The sequence below is a fragment of the Equus asinus genome, chromosome 9 (assembly GCF_041296235.1).
Source record: "Equus asinus isolate D_3611 breed Donkey chromosome 9, EquAss-T2T_v2, whole genome shotgun sequence".
In the NCBI taxonomy this organism is placed as follows: Eukaryota; Metazoa; Chordata; class Mammalia; order Perissodactyla; family Equidae; genus Equus; species Equus asinus.
Window position 1 is genome coordinate 60124800 of NC_091798.1, and position 24402 is coordinate 60149201.

General features: G+C 39.2%; 1 protein-coding gene across 1 annotated transcript; it reads left to right on the plus strand.

Annotated features, from left to right (window-relative positions):
• The first annotated feature begins 570 nt into the window (after positions 1 to 570).
• On the plus strand, positions 571 to 11136 carry TMED7 (transmembrane p24 trafficking protein 7). Its single transcript, XM_014841715.3, has 3 exons — positions 571 to 1204; positions 5880 to 6125; positions 8153 to 11136. The coding sequence occupies exons 1-3, from the start codon at positions 1013 to 1015 to the stop codon at positions 8387 to 8389; spliced, it is 675 nt and encodes a 224-aa protein (XP_014697201.1). The 5' UTR covers positions 571 to 1012; the 3' UTR covers positions 8390 to 11136.
• Positions 11137 to 24402: the final 13266 nt, after the last annotated feature.

Below are 24402 nucleotides of genomic sequence, written 5' to 3' on the forward strand. Positions count from 1 at the left end.
TACCATATTGGGTTGTTTGAAGGATTGAAAGACATATGTCACTGATCAGGAGCACTCAATAGATGTTTATCTAACAAAAGCTTACCTAGTGTTTACTATATGACAACCACTCTTCTAAGCACTTTTTCCAAATATTGAAGACTTGAAATAATCATCCGGGTTAGGTACTATGATCCTCATTTTACAGATGCAAAGACTAAGGCAGAGAGGTTAAGCAAGTGGCCCAAGGTCACATAGCCACTAAGTAGCAGAGCAGGAATTAAAACTCCTGCAGTGTGATGGTCCCAGAATTCGCCCTCCTTGCTAAATTGCTCTCCCCAAATACTTTTTTATTATTTATGATGTAATTCTCAGCAAACTGCAAAACGCTCTACCACCGGTGATTAGCCCCCTAGCACAAAATGAGGTCTTCACAACTTCCTGGGAGCTCCCCCAGCGACGGGAGCACGCATCGACGTAAGCCCGGGAAGCACTGGCTCCTGGCTGGGACAGCCGCACGCCCCAACGACGCACTCGCAAACCGCACCCCTTCTTTTGGCCCCGCCCCGTCACGCTCAGTACGCTGGCCCCGCCCCTCAGGCGGCGGCAGAGGCCAAGCGGACGCCTCGCGAGCTTCCACGTACGCGCTCCAACGCCTCTGCCCGCAGCCCGGGTAAAGAACATCCGGGTCGCTGAAGCAGGTGCCTGAGGCCCCTCCCCTTCCTCCCGAGCGCTCGCCCCACTTCCGGCCACCTCAGGCCTTTTCCGCCTGTTCTCTGCCGGTTTTTCTCTGTTCCCCAAGTCTCTCCCGGCCCCCGGCCCCCGGCCCCCGGCCCCCGGCCCCGTTCCCTCAGCACCCCGCGCTCGCGCCCAGCGGTCGCCTCCTATCCCGAATCTCTGTGAGGCTCGGAGCGACTCTGCCGTGCGTCTTTGCGGGGCGGCCGGGCTGAGGCCTGCCGCGGGCGGTGCGTCCTCTCAGACCTGACCCCGCGTCTCCGCGCAGCTCCGGTGAGGCCGTCGCCGTCGCCTCGAGATGCTGCGGCCGGGGTCCGCGCGGCGCTGGTTGGCCGCCGCGGGCCGTTGGAGCTGCAGGCTGCTCGCGCTGCTGCTGCTGGTGCCGGGTCCCGGCGGCGCGTCTGAGATCACCTTCGAGCTGCCCGACAACGCCAAGCAGTGTTTCTACGAGGACATCACGCAGGGCACCAAGTGCACCCTCGAGTTCCAGGTACTGCGGGCTCCGGAAGTTCCGGGGTCTGGGCTATCACCTGCAGGGTGCCCCCTTCCTGTCCGTTTTTCTCCATTTGGCTGATTCAGGAGTCACCTCTAGGTAGCTGGTGCAGGGCATTTGGCTTTCCTCTTCCAAATCTTGGGTGAGACATTAAAGAGCAGATACTAAGATACAGGAATTCCAGAAATGCTTCCTGTAGCTGTGGCTTTTCCTTCCTTCTCTAATGTCCTTCATTTTAAGGCCTATTGAACTTGCTTCCTTAAAAGACTTTCCTTTTGAAAAGTTATTCCTGTTCTGTAGTGCCCAGTGTCCATCCCCTACCCTCTGACCCGCGCCTCCACTTTAATCAAAGTACTGCCAGTATCTTAACTCCATTACTTTTCAGTTTCTCCATTAACATTAGTGCTGTCTCTGTCATGGGAACAGCTCCATTCGAGGCCGGAGGAGCATTTACCAAAGGTGTTACAGAAATAAAACTGGTGTGATAAATGAGAAGCCCCTTCTCATCTTTGGGATTATCTAAAAAAGAAACCTTATTTAACAGAATGTAGTTTCTTAAGTTGGTTAGAACCATCTTTACTCTGTTTCTATTTTTGTTAGTAGATTTATTTAACTTATTTGAGCAGCTGTTGATTGCTAGGTGCTGGTGATGCAGACGTGATCAAAACAGATAGGTCGCTGCTGTCACCCATCCTGCCCTTCTTAGTTAGGACCTGCTCATTCATCAACACTGTGCTTTAAGAGCAGAAAGTAGGAGATATATTGTCTGGTCTTCAGTATCTATGAAGGCTTCCTGTAGGAAATGATTTTAAGTTGAGTTGTACAGGATGAGTTGCAAATACTTTGGTAAGGAGGAAGAGGGAATAGCTTTTGCAAGGTCCGTGCCAGAGGAAGGGAGGTCAGCAGGGGCCAGACCATGTAGTACCTTGCCAGCCGTGTTAGAGATTTTAGTTTTTCATAAGAAACTGGGAAGCCATCAGAGAGTTGTAAGCAGTGCAGTGACACGGTCCAGATATTCATGATAGCTGTCTGATTATTGCACAGGTAGAGAAAGTATGACAGAATGTTGCAGAATGGATACAGAAGACTGACTAGGAGGCTATTGTAGTGGTCCAGGCTTAGACTAGGGTGGGAGCAGTGGAAAAGGAGAAGAGGGAAAGGATTGGAGAGAATTTAGTGGGTAAAATCAACAGGACTTGATGAGGATTTAGCTATAGGGAGTGAGGGAGGGGAGGCTAAAGATGACCCTTAGACTTGCTTAACTACATGGATTAGGATCAGGGGACAGAAAAGAAAATAGGAATTGTAATGTAAAGTTCTGTTGGAATTTAACAAACGTTTTTTGAATTCTTTTATGTGCAGACACTGCTTGGTGCTGAGAATACTGTGACTGCTACTCTTAGTGGGCTAAAAAATGAGCATCTGTTATGTGGCAGACAGTATGAGAAGCATTTCAGGTGTATTAATTCTCAGGACAATTCGATGTGAAATAAGTATAGTTCTTATTCCTTTTTTATTGATGGAAAAAACTAAGGCTTTGAGGTTAATACTCAAGGTCACAAAACTTAGCTAGTAGCATAATCAGTAGGCAGTCCCAGGTTAAATTCTTAACTACTTTGTTATACTACCTCTCAAAGTTAAATAAGACTGACTTTGACCTCAGGCAGCCTGCATAGACAAATACAGTCATATAATGTTAAATGCAACAGTGAAAGTACACTCTAGGTATAGTGCTGAGAAAGGGGGAGGAATCATCAGGGGAAATTTAGCTGAAGGACTGATGTTGACCTGAGTCTAGAAGGAGAAATAGGAGTTACTCTACAAGGTGGCAGAAGGGAAAAGGACATCCTAGGCAGGTATGTTTGTGAGACCTAATTCCTGAAATTAGCCTGAGCTGGCACTGAAATACACAAGTAGTAGTGTTGCTTTGTAACTGTGGGTCCAAGAGCTTTAGGGGCAGTTGGACCAGTTTGTCAGCATTGTTTATTGATAACAGTGAGATTGATGAGTTGCACCTGGTCTCAGTGAGGCCCTCCCCCCCCAAAGGCTCTGCTATTGAGGCTGGTTACATAGCAGGAATATGGCTGTGTGACCAGCAAAATATTTAAAAAAAAACCCAGCCAAGACTTTGTTTTGGGCTCACTGGTTCCAGAGTGTTCCTTGCACACTTGGGTGGTTCCTGATCTGAGAGTGAGTGTATGGCTGCCCCTGCCCACAGAGGGAGGACAAAGGAGCCCACCCCTGACCTCTGCTGACCTCTTCCTATGAGACAGCTTTTGGCTGTAATGTTTTATATTGTGTTCTTTTCTTGTAATAAACTGTAGATTTGTAAGCATTGTTATTTAGGGTCCTGTGATTCAAAGAAAACCTGTTTAACTTGCTACTGTTATTGTAGATGTAAAGCAAAGACTGGTTCAGAGGATTTCTTGCAGTCTGGTATTTTTAGAACACAGAATGAGAAAGGGTATAAAAGAGATGCTAAGGGTACGTTGAGGAGGTACGGGGGAGTGGTATGTCATTGTTAACAGTTGGTTTGGATTTTTCCCTAGGCCACAGGGAATTATCAAAAGGTTTTAAGTGAACGGGGTATGGGGAAGGATAGGGAGGTTGCCCCCCACCCAGGAGATGTGGGGAGGGAGGGTTCTACTGGCATTTAGTGGATAAGAGACCCAAGATGCTGCTAAACGTGCTATAATGCGCAGGGCAACACAGCCCCCTACAACAAAGAATTATCCAGCCAAATTATCTAACCAAAATTGAGAAACCCTGGATTAGAGGGAGGAAATTGGGTTGTGGGAATACCTTTTAGGAAGTTGTGGCAATAGTCCTGTTTGGATTGTGGATTAAGAATGGAAGAGATGGGATGAATTTGAGAGAGGCAATACCATCAAGAGATTTCTGTGATTAACTGGACAGGTAGGGACACTTAATTTGAGATGATTCCCAGTTTCTATCTTACGTGACCAGACAGGTTGTAAAGGGGTACTTTTATCTGAAATAAGATTACTTGTCTTAAAGTTTGTTGGAAGAAAAGTGGTGTGATGATCAGTTCTGGTCCTGTTCAGTTTGTATATGTATTTGATTATTCAAAGTACAACAGTCAAGAATGAGTAATTGGGTATATAAAAATGAAGTCATTATTTCACCTAGAGGAAAAGTTGTTGAGGAAGAGGAGGAGTAAATGCCAAAATGATAAGAAACTGTTTTTAGATCAAAACATTGTATCTGTATATTAATATTTACATATTTTTACAGTTTCCTAAGTGCATAATTTTATTTCATTTAATTATCAAAATGATCTTGTAACATAGTTCAGTTATTCATCATATCTCTTAAGTGACAAAAGGTCACATAAGTAACCAATCCTTCTTTGAAGTCCAAAGTTTGGTCTGTCTGTTCTCAAATCTCGAATGTCAATATTGTGCTAACCAAGAGGGTTTAAGCTTGGAAAGAGAGACTTGTGCCAGCCAATCTCTTGGTTGGGAACCTTCAAACCCAGTGTCTCTTCTTCATCAGTTCTTTCTCAAGTGGATACATACACCCTATGTTTCTTCTCCAGGCTCCTCTCCCTCTTTCTTCCCATCAATTCTTTCTTGTATATGGAGGCCTTTCTCTTTTTTAATAATTTCCCCTTTTTTCTTTTTTTATGCTTGTCCAGTTACCTCAGAAAAATCTCTTCTTCCTATCTTTGTACAGCCCAGATGGCCCAAATTATAACTGATTAAGCATAAGCCTTTGAAAATAGCTCCAAAATCCTCTTCAAAAGTGTTTCATCTACCCCCTGGCTTTCTTTTCAATATGCTTGCCCTTAAATACAAGCTTTCCAGATAAACAAAAGATTCAGTTGCTTTTGTATTGTTCTGTTTTGTTTTTGCTTTAATCACAAGTGTGTAAACAATATAGTTTAATCATTTATGTTTTTCCTAGAAACAAGTTTGTAAATGATGATATACTCTTAGAACGCCGCCCACAGGTCTATTCAGTTCGTAATGTAGTTCAAAACAAAATATGCATCAAATTCCATATAACTGACCTATAAAGAACTTAAGAAACAACCTATTTGTAATTTGGCAGTCAAACGAGTTTAAGTTCTATGGTTGAAGTATGCTTTGGGTGTTCTGCTGAGGACTGCCCTACTTTACTACCTCCCTACACTACCCATGTGTGTGCTTGAATGATGCTAATAGGAAACTGGGGGAGAAAATTTGGAGAAGGAAAAATTATGTGGCAGTAAGCTTAAGGATCAAGAGTATGACTCTGGAGTTCAACTTCTGCCTCTGCCTCTTACTAGATGAGCAATCTTGGGTGGGTTGCTTATCTTAACTCAGTTTCTCTGTTTGTCAAATGGGAGGGAAAAACCCCTCTCTTGTAGGGTTGTTGGGAGAATTAAGTGATATAAGAGATCTACATTAACTAGAACAGTTGTCTGGCTAGTTAGCTAGTTTACTCTTACCTGTCACGTGGAAATTTGTCCAGTTTCTCTAAAGCTTTAGTTGAACTGAAATCTGCCTCCCAAGTTCCCATCCACTGGTGAAAATCAAAGAGTGTAAAGTTGCCTGTGATAGTAAAAGTCCTTTGCCTATAACCTTATTGCCATTTTAACAGGCAACCTGGCTAATTTCTTAAACTTGCTAGTTGCAGTGATCACTTCAATTTTTTTTTCTGTTTATAGGTCATTACTGGTGGTCACTATGATGTTGATTGTCGATTAGAAGATCCTGATGGTAATGTGTTATACAAAGAGATGAAGAAACAGTATGATAGTTTTACCTTCACAGCCTCCAAAAATGGGACATACAAATTTTGCTTCAGCAATGAATTTTCTACTTTCACACATAAAACCGTGTATTTTGATTTTCAAGTTGGAGAAGACCCACCTTTGTTTCCTAGTGAGAACCGAGTCAGTGCTCTTACCCAGGTAAATATAAAGTCAGTAATATATTGATAGTATGTTTAAAGGGGGGAAAACATAATTTAATGTGCATTAACTCACTGATGAACACGGAATTTTGAGATTTTAACAGTCTTTAAGACCTATCTTAATTCTTAGAATATATAAGGCATTTTGCAGAGATTTTAAGCCTTTTTAGTGAAGTCCAATGTTAAAGGATTTTATGAACTTTTAAGTGTAAAGAAAATAAGTATTAAAATAGGATCACTTAGGTAGAAACATCAGTGGCAAAGGCAATTTAGGAATGCTAAACAGTGCTCCGGTATTCTGAAGCATTTTCTGTAATTCATGGAGGCATCGTGCTACCATGGAGGTTGGTATAACTGGAAGCAAAATGATGCCTTAATTAATATAAATATATTATATTTATAAATATATATTATATTGTACATTTATAAATATATAAATATACCACGAAGTAGTTTTATACCAATGTTTAGTGTTACTGAAGTTGCTATTACAATAACTTGCTGTAGCTTAAGGTAAATATTACAGATTAATGGTAAGTCATCTAACAAAAATAGTTAAGGAAGGTAAATTGACATTTATTTTGAAGAAGAGCTTAATGAAAGAAAGATAGCAGAAGAAATTTAAAGTTAGTGAGCAGATACTGCTCAGGCGATGAGAAGGACTATTTTATTTCTAGTTCAAATACCATATGAGCTTAGATTATATCTAAAAGATACTCAATTAGGTATCCAAAGGAATTATTTACCCCTACTTGTTCAAACCTTAAACTGGTATTTCATTGTCCACTGATTCCAGTTAGTCTCTTGGCCAAAGTCATGTGATGATACAGGCAGTTTTAAAGAATGTGTCAGAGCCTTAATTCATAAACCTATTGCAAGCATTAACAAGATGTATTCAAATGCTCTTGTTTTTAGAAATGACCTCTTTATTTTAGCATCCTGTATGAATGGCACTTTGCTTTGTAAAAAGATTTTTCTTTGGGGCCATTGTTTATAACTTAACATTCATGAATTTTAATTTTGTATAAAAAGGTAGCTTACTCTAAAACCCTAAGTAGATAAATATAAAAAATGAGTGGTAATAAAGCAATTAGTACCACTTTATTTGTATCACATTTTTAATCTTTTCTTAAGTTTGATTTTTCTACTTTCAGAAAGCTAATAAGTCTCTCATATAATAGGGATACTTCTAAAGCAGCTAGCTGTTCATACTTTAAAATTGAAAAAATTACCAACTAGTAAATATAGAATAAATGATAGAGTTTTACTAAATCACCATTATTTTTTGGTGAGGGAGGAAGATTGGCCCTGGGCTAACATCTATTGCCAGTCTTCCTCTTTTTGCTTGAGGAAGATTATCACTGAGCTAAAACATCTGTGCCAGTCTTCCTCGTTTTTGTATGTGAGTCGCTGCCACAGCATGGGCCGCTGATGAGTGGGAGTGGTGTAGGTCCATGCCCAGGAACCAGATCTGGGCTGCTGAAGCAGAGCGCTTAACGATGAGACCACAGGGCCAGCCCCAATTCAGCTGTTTTTAAAATACTTAAAATAACCTTGACTAATTCAATCTATTTTTATGCCATATCTGGCTTATTCTTGTATACATTTGGACTTTGATTTATATTCTTTTAATTGGTCAAATTTACTGATGTGCCATTCTCTTCCTCCTAATTCTTCCTCTTTGAGGAAGCTGGCTTGAAATTCTGTAGCCACCAACCCTAACTGAGAAGTATTTCTGCTACGGTTAGCTTAATGTTTCATCTACCACCTTACTGATGCCACAGCTGTGACATTCCATTTTGAGACAAATAGCTATTTCATGGGATCTCTAGCCTTACCAGTTGTCCTTGTGGGAATGACTTGCATTGCCAGGACCACTGGCATAAATGAGTGAGTGAATGAGTGCCAGTTTAGTAGAATGTTAATCAAATGAGAAAGTGAGATCAAGTTGAAAGAAAAGATGAGTATGCTAGATGTGTTGTACAGAAAGTATTAAATGTACTAACTGGAAATTTTTCTCTTTAGATGGAATCTGCCTGTGTTTCAATTCATGAAGCTCTGAAGTCTGTCATCGACTATCAGACTCATTTCCGTTTGAGAGAAGCTCAAGGCCGAAGCCGAGCAGAGGATCTAAATACAAGAGTGGCCTATTGGTCAGTAGGAGAAGCCCTTATTCTTCTGGTGGTTAGCATAGGGCAGGTGTTTCTTCTGAAAAGCTTTTTCTCAGATAAAAGAACCACCACAACTCGTGTCGGATCATAACTACGTTTTGAGAATTGATGCACCATTGCCACTGTAATATTGCTGTCCTCTAATTAATTTTAGGTACCGAAGAACTTATTATTGGCAACATTTTTAAAACCTTACTCATACACTTGTTGGGGGGGATGTACAATGCATATCCCCAAACTGTCGAAAGGACACCTTTTTTTATTTGTAAAGGTAGAAAAACTTTGGAACTTATTTTGGGCTATTCATGTTAAATATTCAACACCAATGATCTACTCTTTTCTTGGTTGTTTATATCTTCTCTTCGCGCACTAAACTTTGGTATTTTGATTCCTTTTAGCCATTTAAAAGTACTTTTCTTATTGGTAGTGGATATTGTAAAAACCTTCAATTTAATGTCTACATGTATTGTGGAGGAAGAAAATTGTCTTTTAATTGTTTATAGTAAATAAAGTTTTGTTTTTAAGAAAACTAAATGTGGTTAACAGTAGCCCAAGCCTATTCTGCACTGTTTAATATGGGGGGGAAAAACTACCGTAGAAATGTTTGTTAATATTGATATAATTTTAAGTTGATACATCATGGTATAATTTATTTCTCACTAGCTCGGAAAATGTCAGATTTTTGTTTCTTGGTTTATTCTATGATTTATAACCAGATGTTATTTTTTTGAAAAAGACATTCTTACCACACAGAAAATAGTATGTTTCAATAACATAATAGAGTTTATACAGGTCTTAAAAATTAGACTGTTATAAAAAGATAAAATAATTACAGAATAATTGAAGACACTATAGTGGAGGGCAAATGAAATGAGAAAATTTTTAGTGAGTTATCTGCACACATTGCATTTTCAGTGCTTTTACAAAGAAAAAAGGTGATCTGTTTCATTTTAACATTTTAATTGGCTGGTTCTTGCCCTTATTTGGCTTTAATGTCTTTGAGTCTTAAATTGACAGTTGTAATATGATTGTAAAAGTGCCGTACATTTTATCCTGGTGGGTGTGATGCACTGAGAAGTAAGTTTCCTTGGTGGTTTTTTTCTTTCTTTTTTTTGTCTCACACCTATAATTTGTACAATCTCTGATTAGCAGCCGTAAAATGATTTAAAAATTTAGAATGCTGTGTGTGTGTTTCTTACTTGATAATCTTTATTGATTGTACTGCATTTAATGAGTATTAAATAGTGCATATTCTGTGCACCTAAAGGGTTTAGACTGTGTTTGTATTTTATGACTTGTATGGATTGGGTTGATTGACATAAGATTTTGTTCCAAGTATTCTAGAACAGAATACAATATGATGCAAAATTGTATAGATGTTTAAAGCTCTTTTACTGCTTAAAAAAAAATTGCAACTGCGTTTTGCTGTACCTCCTTCCCCCACCCAAAGTGATGAGTACTGAACAAGACAGTTGTATTATGGAGACTTTATGCGGTACCATGGAATACTGATTGGATAGCAATGCTAGTCACTTACCACTACTGACTGGAAGCTAACTCTTAATTCTAAGCTATCTTAAGATGAATATATACACTTCTGCATGTAAATCAAAATGAATTCAAGTTGTTGTGCTTGCTAATTTCAAATGCTACAATGTAGCAAGAGATGACCATGTTTTCAACCCTTTAATTCTAAAATTTTTGAAGACCAAATAGCTACTTTTAAATAATATTTATCAGTGGATAAAGAACTGAAGTTTAAGATTTTGCAGCTTTATCTGTTTAGGTTCTTGGAGTTGTCCTGCAGCTTTATAAGTGTCTTTCTCTATTTAGATTTGAAAATTTTAAACACTAATGTTAATATGATTGATAAGCACAGACATGTTAAATGTCCTTTTCTGGTTGTCTGCTCAGTTGTGCTCAGATACTTCTGCCATAATTAAGCAGAGTCGGGTATCATCAGTGTTTGGAGTTCGGCATAGATAATGCAGTTATTTAATCTATGCCTATCCAAACTTCATGATATTAGACTATTACCACAGTAACTTGATGAAACTATTGAGATATATTAAAATTTTTGAAATCATCACTCTTACCTGTTGTGGAAAATAGTACAGGCTTGGTCTAGTCTGTATGTAACCGATTAAAGTTTGATGGCTGTGTATACTCAACTGGGTGTGTATAAATTAGAAAATACATACCTATCCAGATGTAAATGTTAAGTAAGAACTTTTCTTCCTCCTACTATATAATTTGTAGCTCATCTTTTCTCTTTAATCTTTTCATAACTTGTTGCAACAGTTTGAATTTCCCAAATATGTTTGGACGTATGGCTCAGAATACATATTTAAACATCATTAGCTGAATATATTTTTAAAGTAGAATAAATAATGGAAAGGGAGTTGATATACAAGTTTATACTAAAATTTCAACTGTGTGAAGATACATTTTAAGATATTACTTTGCTAATAATCTAGACATTCTTTTTTTCTATTAAAGAAACAAATGGTTTGTCGTTCACAACTTTCATCCTGGGTTGGTGATAATCAACTTTGAAAATACAGTGCACTGAAAAGCGTTTTTATTCTTTGAAAGATTTCGTTTAAATCTCTGTACTATCCATTTTTGCTTCAGTTTGTAAATGTGTAACATTTATAGTTAAATAGGACAAAGCAGATTTGATGACTACTGTTTTCAAAAATTAAGGTAATATATAAATAATTCAAAGGAGTTTCTCATTTACTTTTGAAAAGAAAAAGAGATTTCTCTAAGTTAAACATATTGGTTCTGCAGGATTGCACCATCAATTCTTCTAGAATAAAAAAATCTTTCAACAAACTGACTTCACTTGTTTCTGTCAGGATTTAAATCTTTTTAAAGCTCCTTATGAACTTGTAGCTTGGCTCATGGTATTGTAGCGAGAGAGTGATTATTTATTTGGTATTTCAGAGAAACTAGGGACTGGACAAGAAAGAAAGTTAAAGAAGAGAAATACCACCTCTAAACTGCCTCATTTTGAACCTTTTTGCATTTCTTACTGAAACTTTGGGTGAAAGACAGTTAAGCTTTCAGTTCCCTAAAAAGCTCTTAGTTTTTGAGTAAGTTAACCTTAGGTTGTATAATACAGATTTCCCTCAATTTCTTTCTTTCCCTCCATAGTATAGTCAGGGAATACTCTGGTTCCTGGGCACAAATCTATGAAAGTAGCAGAGAATTAACAGTAAACATAGGTTAACATGTATTGAATGCTTACCCTGTGCCAGGTGCTGTGCTAAGTATTTTACTTGTATTGATACATTTCATCTTTGCAATATTCCTGTGAACTAAGGATATTATTCCCATGTTATAGATAAGGAAACAGGCATAGAGAGGTTAAGAAGCCTGCCTGTATCAGTTAGTAACTTGCAGAGTCTGAATATGAACTGTGGCAGTCTGGCTCCAGAGCCCTCTTCCTCAACCACTGCAGTATTGCCTTACAAACACCAATTTGAATAGATCTCTGAAAGCTTAACTATCTGGATTTCGGTATGGCTCAGTAGCAGTGCAGTGCTTTGGCTTTGGCGTCAAAGCCAAGCTCAAATCATGGTTGTGTGACCTCACACAAATGATTTTATTAACTTTGTATATTTCTGTTTTCTTCATCTATTACTAAGGTCGTATCTACTATAATGAGAATGTAATGAGGTGTTTATAACACACTTAGGATCAGTGCATATCATATACAAGCGCTTAATAAATAGTAGCTATATTTTTATCATTGGTCCAGTTCTGATCTCTTGATGTTTACTTTATAAAGTTCTTAGTGTGGCCTCTACTCATATAGCTCTTAATATGTAACACAAACATGAAAGTGTTTATCATGTACGTAATAGTCTGCTAGAAGTTTCAGAAATGGATAATATAGTTTGATCTCCAGGAACATAATTTAGTTTGGGGAGACAGAATAGCCAAATGAGCAAGTAATGTTACATAAGTAATGAAGCAGAATGGACTTGAAGAGTCTTCAGACATAAGGGTGCTGGAGATAAAAGAATATCTAGATGAAGACTTATTCCCCAAGGAATTTAACTTTCTCTCGCCACGGGAGGCTGAGGTCGTCTAGCTAGGCCAGCAGTTGAGTGGATTAATCTGTAATTCAGGCATATGGACTATTAGCCAGCCCCATTGCTACAGATGGAAAAACATGATCTTTAACTCTGTTAATAATAAAGGTGAGGTTTGATCTCATAACTTCATCTCAGTTGTTTCCAGGTTCTGGAGGAAAGTGCAGGGATGTTATCCCTAAACCACCAAATGTGCTAGGTTTTAGTCTGCATTTCTCCATTTTATCCAGAAGATACAGTTAGGAATGATCACATTGCTTACTGAAATCAAGATATACTAGAAGTTTTACACTGATCTGGTATACAATCTGTTTTTAGTGCTGATAATTACTAGTGATCAGTGTTACCTTAAAAAGAAAAGGCAACACAAGAATTTGAGAAATAATGATTTGAAGAATAAAATCTACATATAATCCCATTATCCACTTTGATAAATTTCAGTTATTTTTATAGATACATGTATATATTTTTAAAGAAGGTGGTCTTATACCTCACTTGCTTAACTTGCATTTCCATATGGTTAAGTGTTTTTTTCTCACAGGTTTATTTACCATTTGGATTTCCTTTTTTGTGAAGTCCCTGTGCAAATCATTTGCCTATTTTTAAAAATTGGATTGTTTGGGGCCAGCCCAGTGGCGTAGTGGTTAAGTTCGTGTACTCGGCCTGGAGCTCACAGGTTCAGATCCCAGGCACAGACCTAGCACTGCTCGTCAAGCCATGCTATGGCTGCATCCCACATAAAATAGAGGAAGATTGGCACAAATGTTAGCTCAGCAACAACCTTCCTCAAGCACAAAGAGGAAGATTGGCAACAGATGTTAGCTCAAGGCCAATCTTCCTCACACGCAAAAAAATTGGATTGTTTGACATATTTTGGTTAACAGGATTGCTTTATATATTCAGGAAACTAATCCTTTGGTTCTATTTCAAATATCTTCTCAGTTTGTGTTTATCCTTCTGCTCCTAGTGAAATAAATATGTCAGTCTTTTCCTGTATTGTTGGTTTTTTATGTCGTTTAAGAAATACTTTTCTATCCTGAGGTCATGAATATCTTCTCCTGTACTATGTTCTAAAATATTTATAATTTTGTCTTCTACTTGAATTTTGTGTTTGGGATGAGGTAGGTAACCACATTCTTTTTTAAAATTTCTTGAAAACTCATCTTTATTGATTTGCCATGCCAATTCTGTAATCTATTAAATGCCCATATTTACATGAGTCTGTTTCTGGGCTCTCTGTTCTAGTCTATTGATCAGTTTGTCCATACACCAGTGACATACTGTCTTAATTACTAAAGCTTTTTAAGTTTTTGCTATTTGATAAAAACAAATCTTTATACCTTGTTCTTCAAGAGTGTGGCTATCATCTGTCCTTTGCATTTTTGTATAAAGTTTAGAATTAGCACAAGTTTCAACAAAAAAAATAAATCTGTCAGGACCTTGATTGGAATTACATTTAATCTGTGAACAGTTTCCTCTGTATAATAGTGCATTTTCCACGGGGCTGGCCTGGTGGTGCAGTGGTTAAGTGCGCATGTTCCACTTTGGTGGCCCAGGGTTGGCCGGTTCGGATCTCAGGTGTGGACATGGCACCGCTTGGCAAGCCATGCTGTGGTAGGCGTCCCACATATAAAGTAGAGGAAGATGGGCATGGATGTTAGCTCAGAGCCAGTCTTCCTCAGCAAACAGAGGAGGATTGGCAGCAGTTAGCTCAGGACTAATCTTCCTCAAAAAAAAAAAAGTGCATTTTCCAGTGAATGAACATATCTTTCCATTGTTAAGGTTTTCTTAGATCTTTTGATAAAGTTTTGTAATTTTCTTCATATAAGTATTCCATACGTTCTGTTAATCTTGTTTTCTTTTTTATTTTTTGGTGCTATTATAAATGATATCTTTAAATTTTTTATTTTCTTGTTTGTTGCTGATACATGGAAATACAATTTTTAAATCGATTTTTCTATTCAGTAACCTTACTAAATTATCAGTTCTAGTAATTTATCTGTAGATTCTTTTGAACTTTCCGTGTATACAGTTGTATCATCTACAAGTCAGGACAGATTTGTCTGTCTTCCGTTCCTCACGCCTTTTTCTTGTCTAATGACATTTGCAGAGACTCTAGTACAGTGTTGAATAGAAGTGGTCATAACAGGCAGTCTTCTTTTGTTCCTGTTCTGGAAATGCTTTGAAGGTCTCCTGTAAGCAGTCTATGGTATTTTTATTAAATTTAGAAATTTCCCTTCTATTCATAGTTTGCTGAGAGTTTTTTTATAATCATAAATCATGTTGAATTTTATCAAAAGTCTTTTCTGTTTTTATTGAGAAAAGTCATTTTCTGCCTTTATTGTGTTATTGTGGTCAGTTACATGGATTGGTTTCCTATTGTTAAACCAACCTTCTTTTCCTGAGGTAAAACCAACCTGACCATGATGTGACTTGTTTGCTTTTTTTTTCCCCACAGGGGGCGATTTGCCCTAAGCTAACATCCACTACCAATCTTCTTCCTTTTTTCTTCTTTTTCCTCCCCGAAGCCCCAGTACATAGTTGTGTATAGTTGTAAGTTCTTCTGTGTGAGTGCCACCACAGCATGGCAAGTGACACATGAATGGTGTGGTTCTGCACCCGGGAACCAAACCCGGGCCACCAAACTGGAGCCTGCCAAACTTTAACTGCTAGGCTGTCAGGGCTGGCTCTTGTTTGCTTTTAGGAGCTGGATTTGGTTAAAATTTTTGCTTAATATCAAGATTATATGGCCTTATAAAATGAGTTGGAGAGTGGTTCTCTTTCGTTATTTTCTCGAAGAGCTTCTATAAGATTTGCATTACCACTTCCTTAAATGTTGATTAGAAATCTTAGGTGAGGGGTCGGCCCAGTGGCACAGTGGTTAAGTGTACACGTTCTGCTTCGGCAGCCCGGGATTCACAGGTTTGGATCCCAGGTGCAGAGCTATGCACTGCTTGTCAAGCCATGCTGTGGTAGGCATCCCACATAAAATAGAGGAAGATGAGCATGGATGTTAGCTCAGGGCCAGTCTTCCTCAGCAAAAAGTGGAGGATTGGCAGCAGATGTTAGCTCAGAGCTAATCTTCCAAAAAGAACAGGTGAAGTGTGTTTGGAGCCTGGCATCATCTTTGTGGGATACTGATTCTTCAATTTTTTTATTAGAGTATTTCTTCCCGTGTAGTATTATTAAATTGAATATGAGAATCTGTCCATTTCATCTACATTTTCCAATTAGCACAATGTTATTCCTGTCCTCTTTATCTTTTTAACATATGCCGGATCTGTAATGTCCCGCTTTTCATTCCTGATACTGTTATTTGTAGTATACAAATTTATACTACTGTTTATTGTATAAGATTATTTGTATCTTCTTTCTTTTTTACTTGACTAGTCTTGCCAGAGGCTTATCACTTTTGTTGTGTTTTTTTCAAAGAGCCAATACTTTGGTGGTTTTTCTTGTTATACATTTGTTGTCTCTTTCATTGAGTTTAGCTTTTTATGATTTTTCTAGGTTGTCATTTTTCTGTATTCTTCTAATGGATATTTAGCTCAAATTTCAACTTTCTAGTCTAACATATATTTAAAACTAAATGCTGCTTTAGCTCTATGTTACCTTTCTATGCTACGTAACAAATTACCGCAAACTTACTAGTTTAAAACAGCATACTTTTATTATCTCGAAATATCTATGGGTCAGTTTTCCGGGCACACCTTAGCTGAGTCCTCTGCTCAGCCTCTCACAAGGCTGCAATCAAGTAGTCACCTAGACTGCATTCCCATCTGGAGCTTGGGGGTCCTCTTCCAAACTCATCGGGTTGTTGACAAAATTCAGTTCCGTGCAGCTGTAGGACTGAAGCCCTCAGCCACTTGAGGCTGCCCCTCCTCATAAGCAGTTCACGTCATGACTATTGGCTGCTTAAGGCCAGCAGGAGAGAGTCAGCTGTTTTGAGTCTCCTCTTTCAGGGGAGGCCTGACAGGATTCACCTATTAGGTCAAAGCTACCTGGAATAATCTCCCTTTTGATGACCTCAGAGTCAACTGAATAGGGACCTTTGCATCTCCAAAACGTTTTCACCTTTGCCATATTCTGTTGGTAGGAAGCAAGTTAGAGGTTCTGCCCACACGAAGGTGGAGATGAGGAGAGATTTCAGGGGGCCGTCTTAGACTTCTGCCTACCATGAACTCCATTCTATGAGTCTTGATACCTATTTTAGTTATTCATTAATTTCAGAGAATTTCCCGATTTCATTACTATTTCCAACTTGACCTATAGATATTATTTGGAACTATAATTTTTAATTTCCAAACATAGGTATTTAAGTTCTCCTTTATTATTGATTTCTAACATAATTGCATTGTGATCAGGGAATATATTTTCTGTATGATTTAAATTCTTTGAAACTTGTTGACAATTGCATTATGACTCCATTTACCTCCCTCTCAATTTCTATGTTGTCACATTTTGTCTGTCTTTAAATATGACGTCCTTACTGTTGTTTTATATAGTCAATATTCATTTAGTTTTACCCATATATTTGCCACCTTCTTTGCTCTCCGTTTCTTGCTGCATCTTTGAGCTTTCATCTAGAATCGTTTTTCTGCCTGAAGAATGCATTTAGAATTTCCTTTAGTGCAGGTCAGCTGGTAGCAAATTCACTTCGTTCTTTTTGAAAATATATTTTGCCTTCATCTTGAAGGAGATTTTTTTTTGAGGAAGATTAGCCCTGAGCTAACATCTGCCACCAATCCTCGTCTTTTTGCTGAGGAAGACTGGCCCTGAGCTAACATCCATGCCCATCTTCCTCTACTTTATATGTGGGACACCTGCCACAGCATGGCTTGACAAGCAGTGAGTAGGTCTGCACCCGGGATCTGAACCGGGAACCCCGGGCTGCGGAAGGGGAACGTGCAAACGTAACCGCTGCGCCACCGGGCCGGCCCCTTAAAGGAGATTTTTGCTGGGCATAGAATCCTCTTTGGGTGATTATCTTGAAGAAATCTTCCCATTGTCTTCTGGCTTTCATTTTGTTGCTATGAAGAAATCAGCCATCGGTCTTTCGCTCCGTTGAAATTAATCAGTCTTTTCCTCTGACTGCTTTCAAGATTTTGTATTTGATTTTCTGCAGTTTCATTATGCTGTGTATAAGTGAGGATTTTATTGTATTTTCCCACTTGGGTTTTATTTGGCATCTTGGATCTGTGGATTGATATATCAGTTCTGGAAATTCTCAGCTCGAACCTCTTTTAATATTGCCCCTGCCCAAAATTCTCTCTCCTTACCTTCTCAGGCTCCAAATAACCATATGTTAGACCTTCTTGGTGTATTTCCTATATCTGTTCATTTTTCTTCTGTATGTTTTGTATTTATTTTTTCTGCATCATCCTAGATAGTTTCTTCTTTTATATCTTGTAAATCACGAATTTACTTTTCAGCTGTTTTTATTTTTTATTATTTATTTATTTTTTTTTTGAGGAAGACTAGCCCTGAGCTAATAGCTGCCAATCCTCCTCTTTTTGCTGAGGAAGACTGCCCCCAAGCTAACATCCATGCCCGTCTTCCTCTACTTTACATGTGGGACGCCTACCTCAGCATGGCGTGCCAAGTGGTGCCACGTCGGCACCCAGGATCCAAACTGGCAGAACCCAGGCCACTAAGAAGCAGAACATGCAAACTTAACTGCTGCGCCACCGGGCCGGCCCTTCAGCTGTTTTTAATTTGCCATGAGATGCATTCACTGAGTTCATAATTTCTGTTTTTATTTATTTTTTTTGAGGAATATTAGCCCTGAGCTAACATCCACTGCCAATCCTCCTCTTTTTGCTGAGGAAGACTGGCCCTGAGCTAATATACGTGCTCATCTTCTTCTACTTTATATGTGGGACAACTGCCACAGCATGGCTTGACAGGTGGTGCATAGGTACACGCCTGGGATTCGAACCGGCGAACCCTGGCCCACCCGGAGCAGAATGTGCAAACTTAACTGCTGTGCCACTGGGCAGGACTCTGTTTTTATATTTTTAAATTCTATTTTTATGTTAGTTTCTTTTTTTTTATCTGCTCTGTTACTTTTTATGGTATCCAGTTCCTTACTGAATTTTTAAGTAAAAATTTTATTTCCATGGATTATCCTTTGTGACTGATAATTCCAATATCTACAGCCTGCTATGATGCTGTTTCTGCTGTCTGTAGTTCCTGTTGTTTCTAGTTAATGTCATTTTGGTTATCCTTGTACCTCATTATCTTTGTTTACTTGAAAAACCTGAAAAAAAATACAGAAATTATTTAAGATCTGGATGATTATATCTTCCTGAAGAGGTTTTTGTTTCCTTCTGCCAAGTGCCTGAGGTCATTAGCAGTCTGAAAGTTAGGCTTTAGATTTTCTATGCCCCTCCAGATGACCCACTGCACTGCAGTTTGTAACCCCACTCCCGGGTACAGCCCTTGGGCTCCAGGCTAGAGCAAGGAGTGTTTCAGCTTGTGGTGGATACCAAACCCAACTCTTGTCTTTCCAACTCTGGTTGTTGATGAAAATACAACTCTGCCTCTCAATACTTCCTCTAGATTCGTATTTCACCTCAAGGGCAAAAGTAGCTCTGGCACTGTTTCCTCAGCTTTAATTCTCTCTCTGAATTTGACCAGCTAACTTCTATCTTTTACGTCTTCAAGGAAATGCTTAGGGGCCGACCTGGTGGCACAGCGGTTAAGTTCGCACGTTCCGCTTCGGAGGCCCTGGGTTTGCCAGTTCAGATCCCAGGTGCGGACATGGCACCACTTGGCAAGCCATGCTGTGGCAGGCATCCCACATATAAAGTAGAGGAAGATGGGCATGGATGTTAGCTCAGGGCCAGTCTTCCTCAGCAAAAAGAGGAGGATTGGCAGTAGTTAGCTCAGGGCTAGTCTTCCTCAAAAAAAAAAAAAAAAAGAAACAAAATGCTTATTGTGTTTCCTCATGTTTCATCTTCAGTGGGGACATTGGTCCAAATGACCTGTTTTCTAATTATCTGTCTCTAGAAATTCAAGGTCACGTCACGGTCATGAATAAAATGTGCAACATTTGTGCTTTCCTTCTCTATATCACTCCCAGGTGATTCAAGGAGTTCCAGATAACCCCCAGATGCGATCCTTTTTATCAGTGACTCATTCATTCATTCAGCAAATATTTATTTAGTGTCAAGTATGTTCCACCCTTTTGCTAGGAATAGGGATTCAGTGATAAACAAGAACTTACTGTTTTGTTGTAGCAGATTGATAAGCCAGTTGTCATAGGAGAGGCTTTTAACTCTTAAAATTATTTGCAAGATTTTACATCTATTTTCAGTCTTCTGAGAAAGAATCTGTAGTTTTCATCACATTCTCCAAGGAGTCCGTGACTCAAAAAGTTTTAAAGAATCACTGCTCTGGATGATATTAGAGTAATTTTAGCTTTTTCATATTAATATAAAGCTTTAAAGTCTAAGCCTCAATTGTTATTTATTCTGCATTGTGGGAATTGGAGGGTTGGATGTTGATTAGCTTTAAATAAAACTTTCTACTATTCAATGGATGCTTGACTAACTGTCTTCCGTGTGCTAGGCACTGGGGAGACTGAAGTAAATATGATAGTTTCTACCCTCAAGGCATCTGGACACAGACCCCAAACAGAAAATTATAATATCTCTCCTGAAAGTAGTAGTTCTCAAATGGTGGTGGTATAAGAATCACCTAGTCTACCTGTAAAAGAGATCTTTCTCAGGCTCCTTCCCCTGACTCGGAGAGTTTGATTCGGTAGATCTGGAGTGAATCTTGGAAATCCCCCCAAGGATCCTGATGCAAATATTGTTTTGCCACATTTTGAGAAATAATAATAGTAAACACTTATGTAACATTAATATACTGTGTTCTACATTCATGCTATATAATTTATTTACTCCTCTCAACAATGCTTTTTTCCCATTTTACAGATCAAGAAACTGAAGCACAGAACAGTTAACAGTTAAGCCCAAGGTCACACAATTAGTGCTAGAACCAGTGTTCAAACACAAACATCTGCAGGAGCAGGTTTGTGTTTCCCCTGTCACATGTAGCCTCCCAGTCATACAGAGATATGTGAAGAGCTTATCTTGACCCTCAATGGCTCCCTCATTTCTGGGATCTCCCTGTTAAATTTCTGGCTAGTCCACTGGTCTACTGCTCACCTCATGTGAGACCACAACTTCAGGCGGACAGAACTGTGGGCTTTCCCCATTTATTTCCTCCCAAGTTTGTGATTTTTATCAACAGCACCACTAGGTATGGACTTTCTGCCATCCACTCCAAGTAAAGTTAGCTCCCCCGAGCAGTGGAGCTCCTGGCCTTTATTGTCGGCTTTACCCTGGTAGCGCCGTTGTGCCAACTGAGCTGGGGAGGATGTAGGCTTTGGGAGATGACAGCAGTTTTCTGGCAAGAATGCCTCAGTCTATCAGAATCCAGCACTGCAGGTGTGAATTTACATAAACAATTCTTGGTCATGTTTTCTGTTTAAAATATGGTTTTGACTTCGGAAGGACTGATGTAAGAAAAATCTAACAGATTTTGTGAAAATGATCTCCAAATCCCCTCCCACTACTCCCACCCAAAATTCAGCAGGGGTTTTAAAAATGAAGAAATGATTCTCAATTTGTTGTTTGCCTTTGATTAACTTCCAGAGCCCTCAAATGATTGTTTTTGACAGTTTTGTCCAGTTTATATTTTTTTGGGGGGGAGAAACTTTGATGACTCCACCATCCGCAGAAGTCCCACCTACTCATTTTGTCAGGTCTGGGATTTAATTTTACCCTACTTACAATCTAAGTTAGCCTGTTACTGTTTCATAGCTGCTGGCAGAGGACAAAAAACTCCTGGACCAGAGATAAAGGACTTTGTTACTCATGGCACAGCACTACCATCAGCATATTTGCATTGGTTCCTCTTGCTTACAAGTCCCATGGAGGTGACATGAAGACGCCCAAGTGGATGCTACACATGCAGTGGGCTTGTGTCACATCTGAGGAACACTGAGCTTGAGGAATCCACCATCTTTATAGCAAGCAGTATAGCCAGGCTGTTCTTTGTCCTGAAGGAGACATGACCTCGTATCTCAAGGTTGCCTGCCATAAACACTACCCTGAGCAATGGCTCAGGTAATGAGTAGTCAGGGTCTTGCGTTCTTGGCATATCCGGCAAGACTTACAGGAACACAAGAGCCACATGGACAACTGTCTCTCCCAGCTCATTTCATCTAAATAATTTATTAGAATAAAGCTGTTAATAATATCTTTCGTGTTTTAAATGTCTTAGGATCTGTAGTGATGTTTCCTTTTTATTTCTAGTATTCTTATTTGTGTCTTCTCTCTTTTTTTTTCTGAGTAGTTATACCAGTAGTTAATTAGTCTTTTCAAAGAACCATCTTTTTCTCTTGTTGATCCTGTGTGATTTTTTTTTTCTATATCTTTAATTTCTGGTCTTATTTTTATTTCCATCATTTTCTTTATGTGGATTTTATTTTCTTTTTCTAATTTCTTGATATAGATGTTTAGATAGTTGATTCTCTGGCTTTGTTTTCTGATATGTACATTTAAGACTAGAAATCTCCTTCATTATATTTTAGCTATGTCTTGCAAGTTTTGATATGTAGTATTTTTAGTAACATTCAGATCAAAATATTTTGTGATTTCTGTTGTGGTTCAATTTTTCACCCGTGGATTATTTCAAAATGTGTCTTTTCATTTCCAAATATATAGAAGCTTTTTGAGTTATCTTTTGTTTTTGGTATTCAGACTAATATCTAGGTGGTCAGAGAAGATATTCTGTATTATTTCAATCTTTTGATTTGTTTTGGTTTTGCTTTGTTGAAACTTGCCCTATTGCCAAAAATATGGTCTAATTTTGTTAATGTCTGATTTTGTTAATGTTCCATGTGTAGTTGAAAAGAGTGGTATTCTGAAATTGTGTTAGGTGCCATAATCCACATAGTCAATCAGGTCAGGTTCATTAATCATGTTCAAATCATTTATATCCTTACTAATTTATGTGTCAGTCTGCTGAGCATATGTAAGATATTCAGGAAAATGGTAGAGTAAGCTAAAGAGGACAGATGATCAAGCCCTTGAAAACACCAGCATTTAATGCCAAGGGTTTCAGGCGTGTGAAGCCACAGGAAAAACATTTTACATATTAGAGAAATCATCTCTTCTCTGATTTAATTAGCACTCCTCTCTCTTTTACTCTGCTTTATTTCATTCATTCACTCGTTAAGATGAATGGATCTGAAATTGTCTTGTTTGTTTACATGTCTATTGTCTGTCTCTTGAACTAGAAGGCAAAATCACCATGAGGACTGGGACTGTGTCTGTCTTGTTCACACTTTATCCCTAGTGCCCAGCACATAGAAGACACTAAATATTTGTGGCATAAATGACGGGTGCATTTTCTTGAAATGTATGCTTGATACATTTGATAACTTGGAAAGAAAGTTGAAGTACTTAAACTCAACCAATTTAAAATATTTTCTTAATACACGTGAATATTTATGAAGAATAATGCAAAATTTTGAGCAATTTAAAACATAAAATGCAAAGCAAGTGAATTTGCCCTTGACATTAACGACTTTAGATTCATTTATGCATGCGATGTGGGTGTGAATGGGGAGATAAATGTTTATCGATCGCATTTGTTATTAGTGGTATTTCAATGAAAAACTTTGAAAAGGTTGTCAGAGGAAGAACAGGCAGAGCAGACTGAAAGAGAAGAATTTTTAACAAGGTTGATGAGCATAAAGGCCACGTGGGTTTGTAAGATCAAGGAAATAAGAGTATTTGGATGAGACAATAGTTAACTTTGTAAATTACTAAAGAGAAACTCTCAGGAAAACGCAGGCAACAAAAGTATCAATTGGCTTTAGTAACAAGGCCACTGTTTACTCAAAAGTTGAAATAGAATTGTTGGGAGGTGGAGTGAGGAGAAGAAACCAGCTGTCAGTGGACAATGAATTGTGTTGACAGAGTGCTTAACAGAGCATTTCACCAAGTAATTTCTCTCTGCCAGCACCTGCCTTCCACGGCGCATCCTGCTGTTGTTAGGTGCCGGGAGAGGAGGAGAAAATAACTCTTAGCCCCACCTGTTGTAAGCCTCTGAGACCCAGGTATGGACCTGCAACCCCAATTTACTATTCTTTGTCTCCTCTGAAGCTTGGTATCTGGGTCCCCCTCTTTTGGCAGGAAGTAAGGATTGCCTGAGAATTAAAAGAGATGGGGCGGGGGGGGTGGGTGGTTTCTGAATCGGGTTCTTAGGGTATGACTAGAATTGGGAGGCTGAGGTAGATACGGTAGGATCAAGTATGTATTTGCTTCATACGCTTCTTTTACTTGATTGGTTTTTTGTTCTTCCTTAATGTTCAGTGGAGTTCCAATCTGTTTCGGTTGTGGAAAGGAACCTGAGAAAGGAGTGTCTCAGGCTGGCTTTTTTGGGGAGGGGGTGATGAGTCGCGCATCCCTGGTCAGGCGTGTGGTTGACAGCAGCAACAGTGGGTGAGGGAGCCCCAAAGGAAAGGGAAAAGCCAAGGGCCCAGCTCGGAGGAGCGAGAGAATCGCTGCACCTCGGGAGGGGCCTCGGGTTGTTTGGGTAAGACCGGCTGTGTCCTTCCCTTAGAGTTCAGGGGCTCCTATCTGCGGGGCCCGGACTCAGGGGCGGGCTCCGGGTTGAGGCTCCCCCGGTAGCGCGGAGGCAGGGCCCGCAGCCCCCATCCCAGCAGCCAGGTCTGTCTAAGGAGCGGACACAGCGGATCCCCACCCGCCGGCCTCGCCGGCCTCGAAGTCGGGGCTTATAGGGACATTTTTAAAGATTTTATTTTTTTTTTCTTGTTCTCCCCAAAGCCCCCGGGTACATAGTTGTATATTCTTCGTTGTGGGTCCTTCCAGTTGTGGCATGTGGGATGCCCCCTCAGCGTGGTTTGACGAGCAGTGCCATGTCCGCGCCCAGGATTCGAACCAACGAAACACTGGGCCGC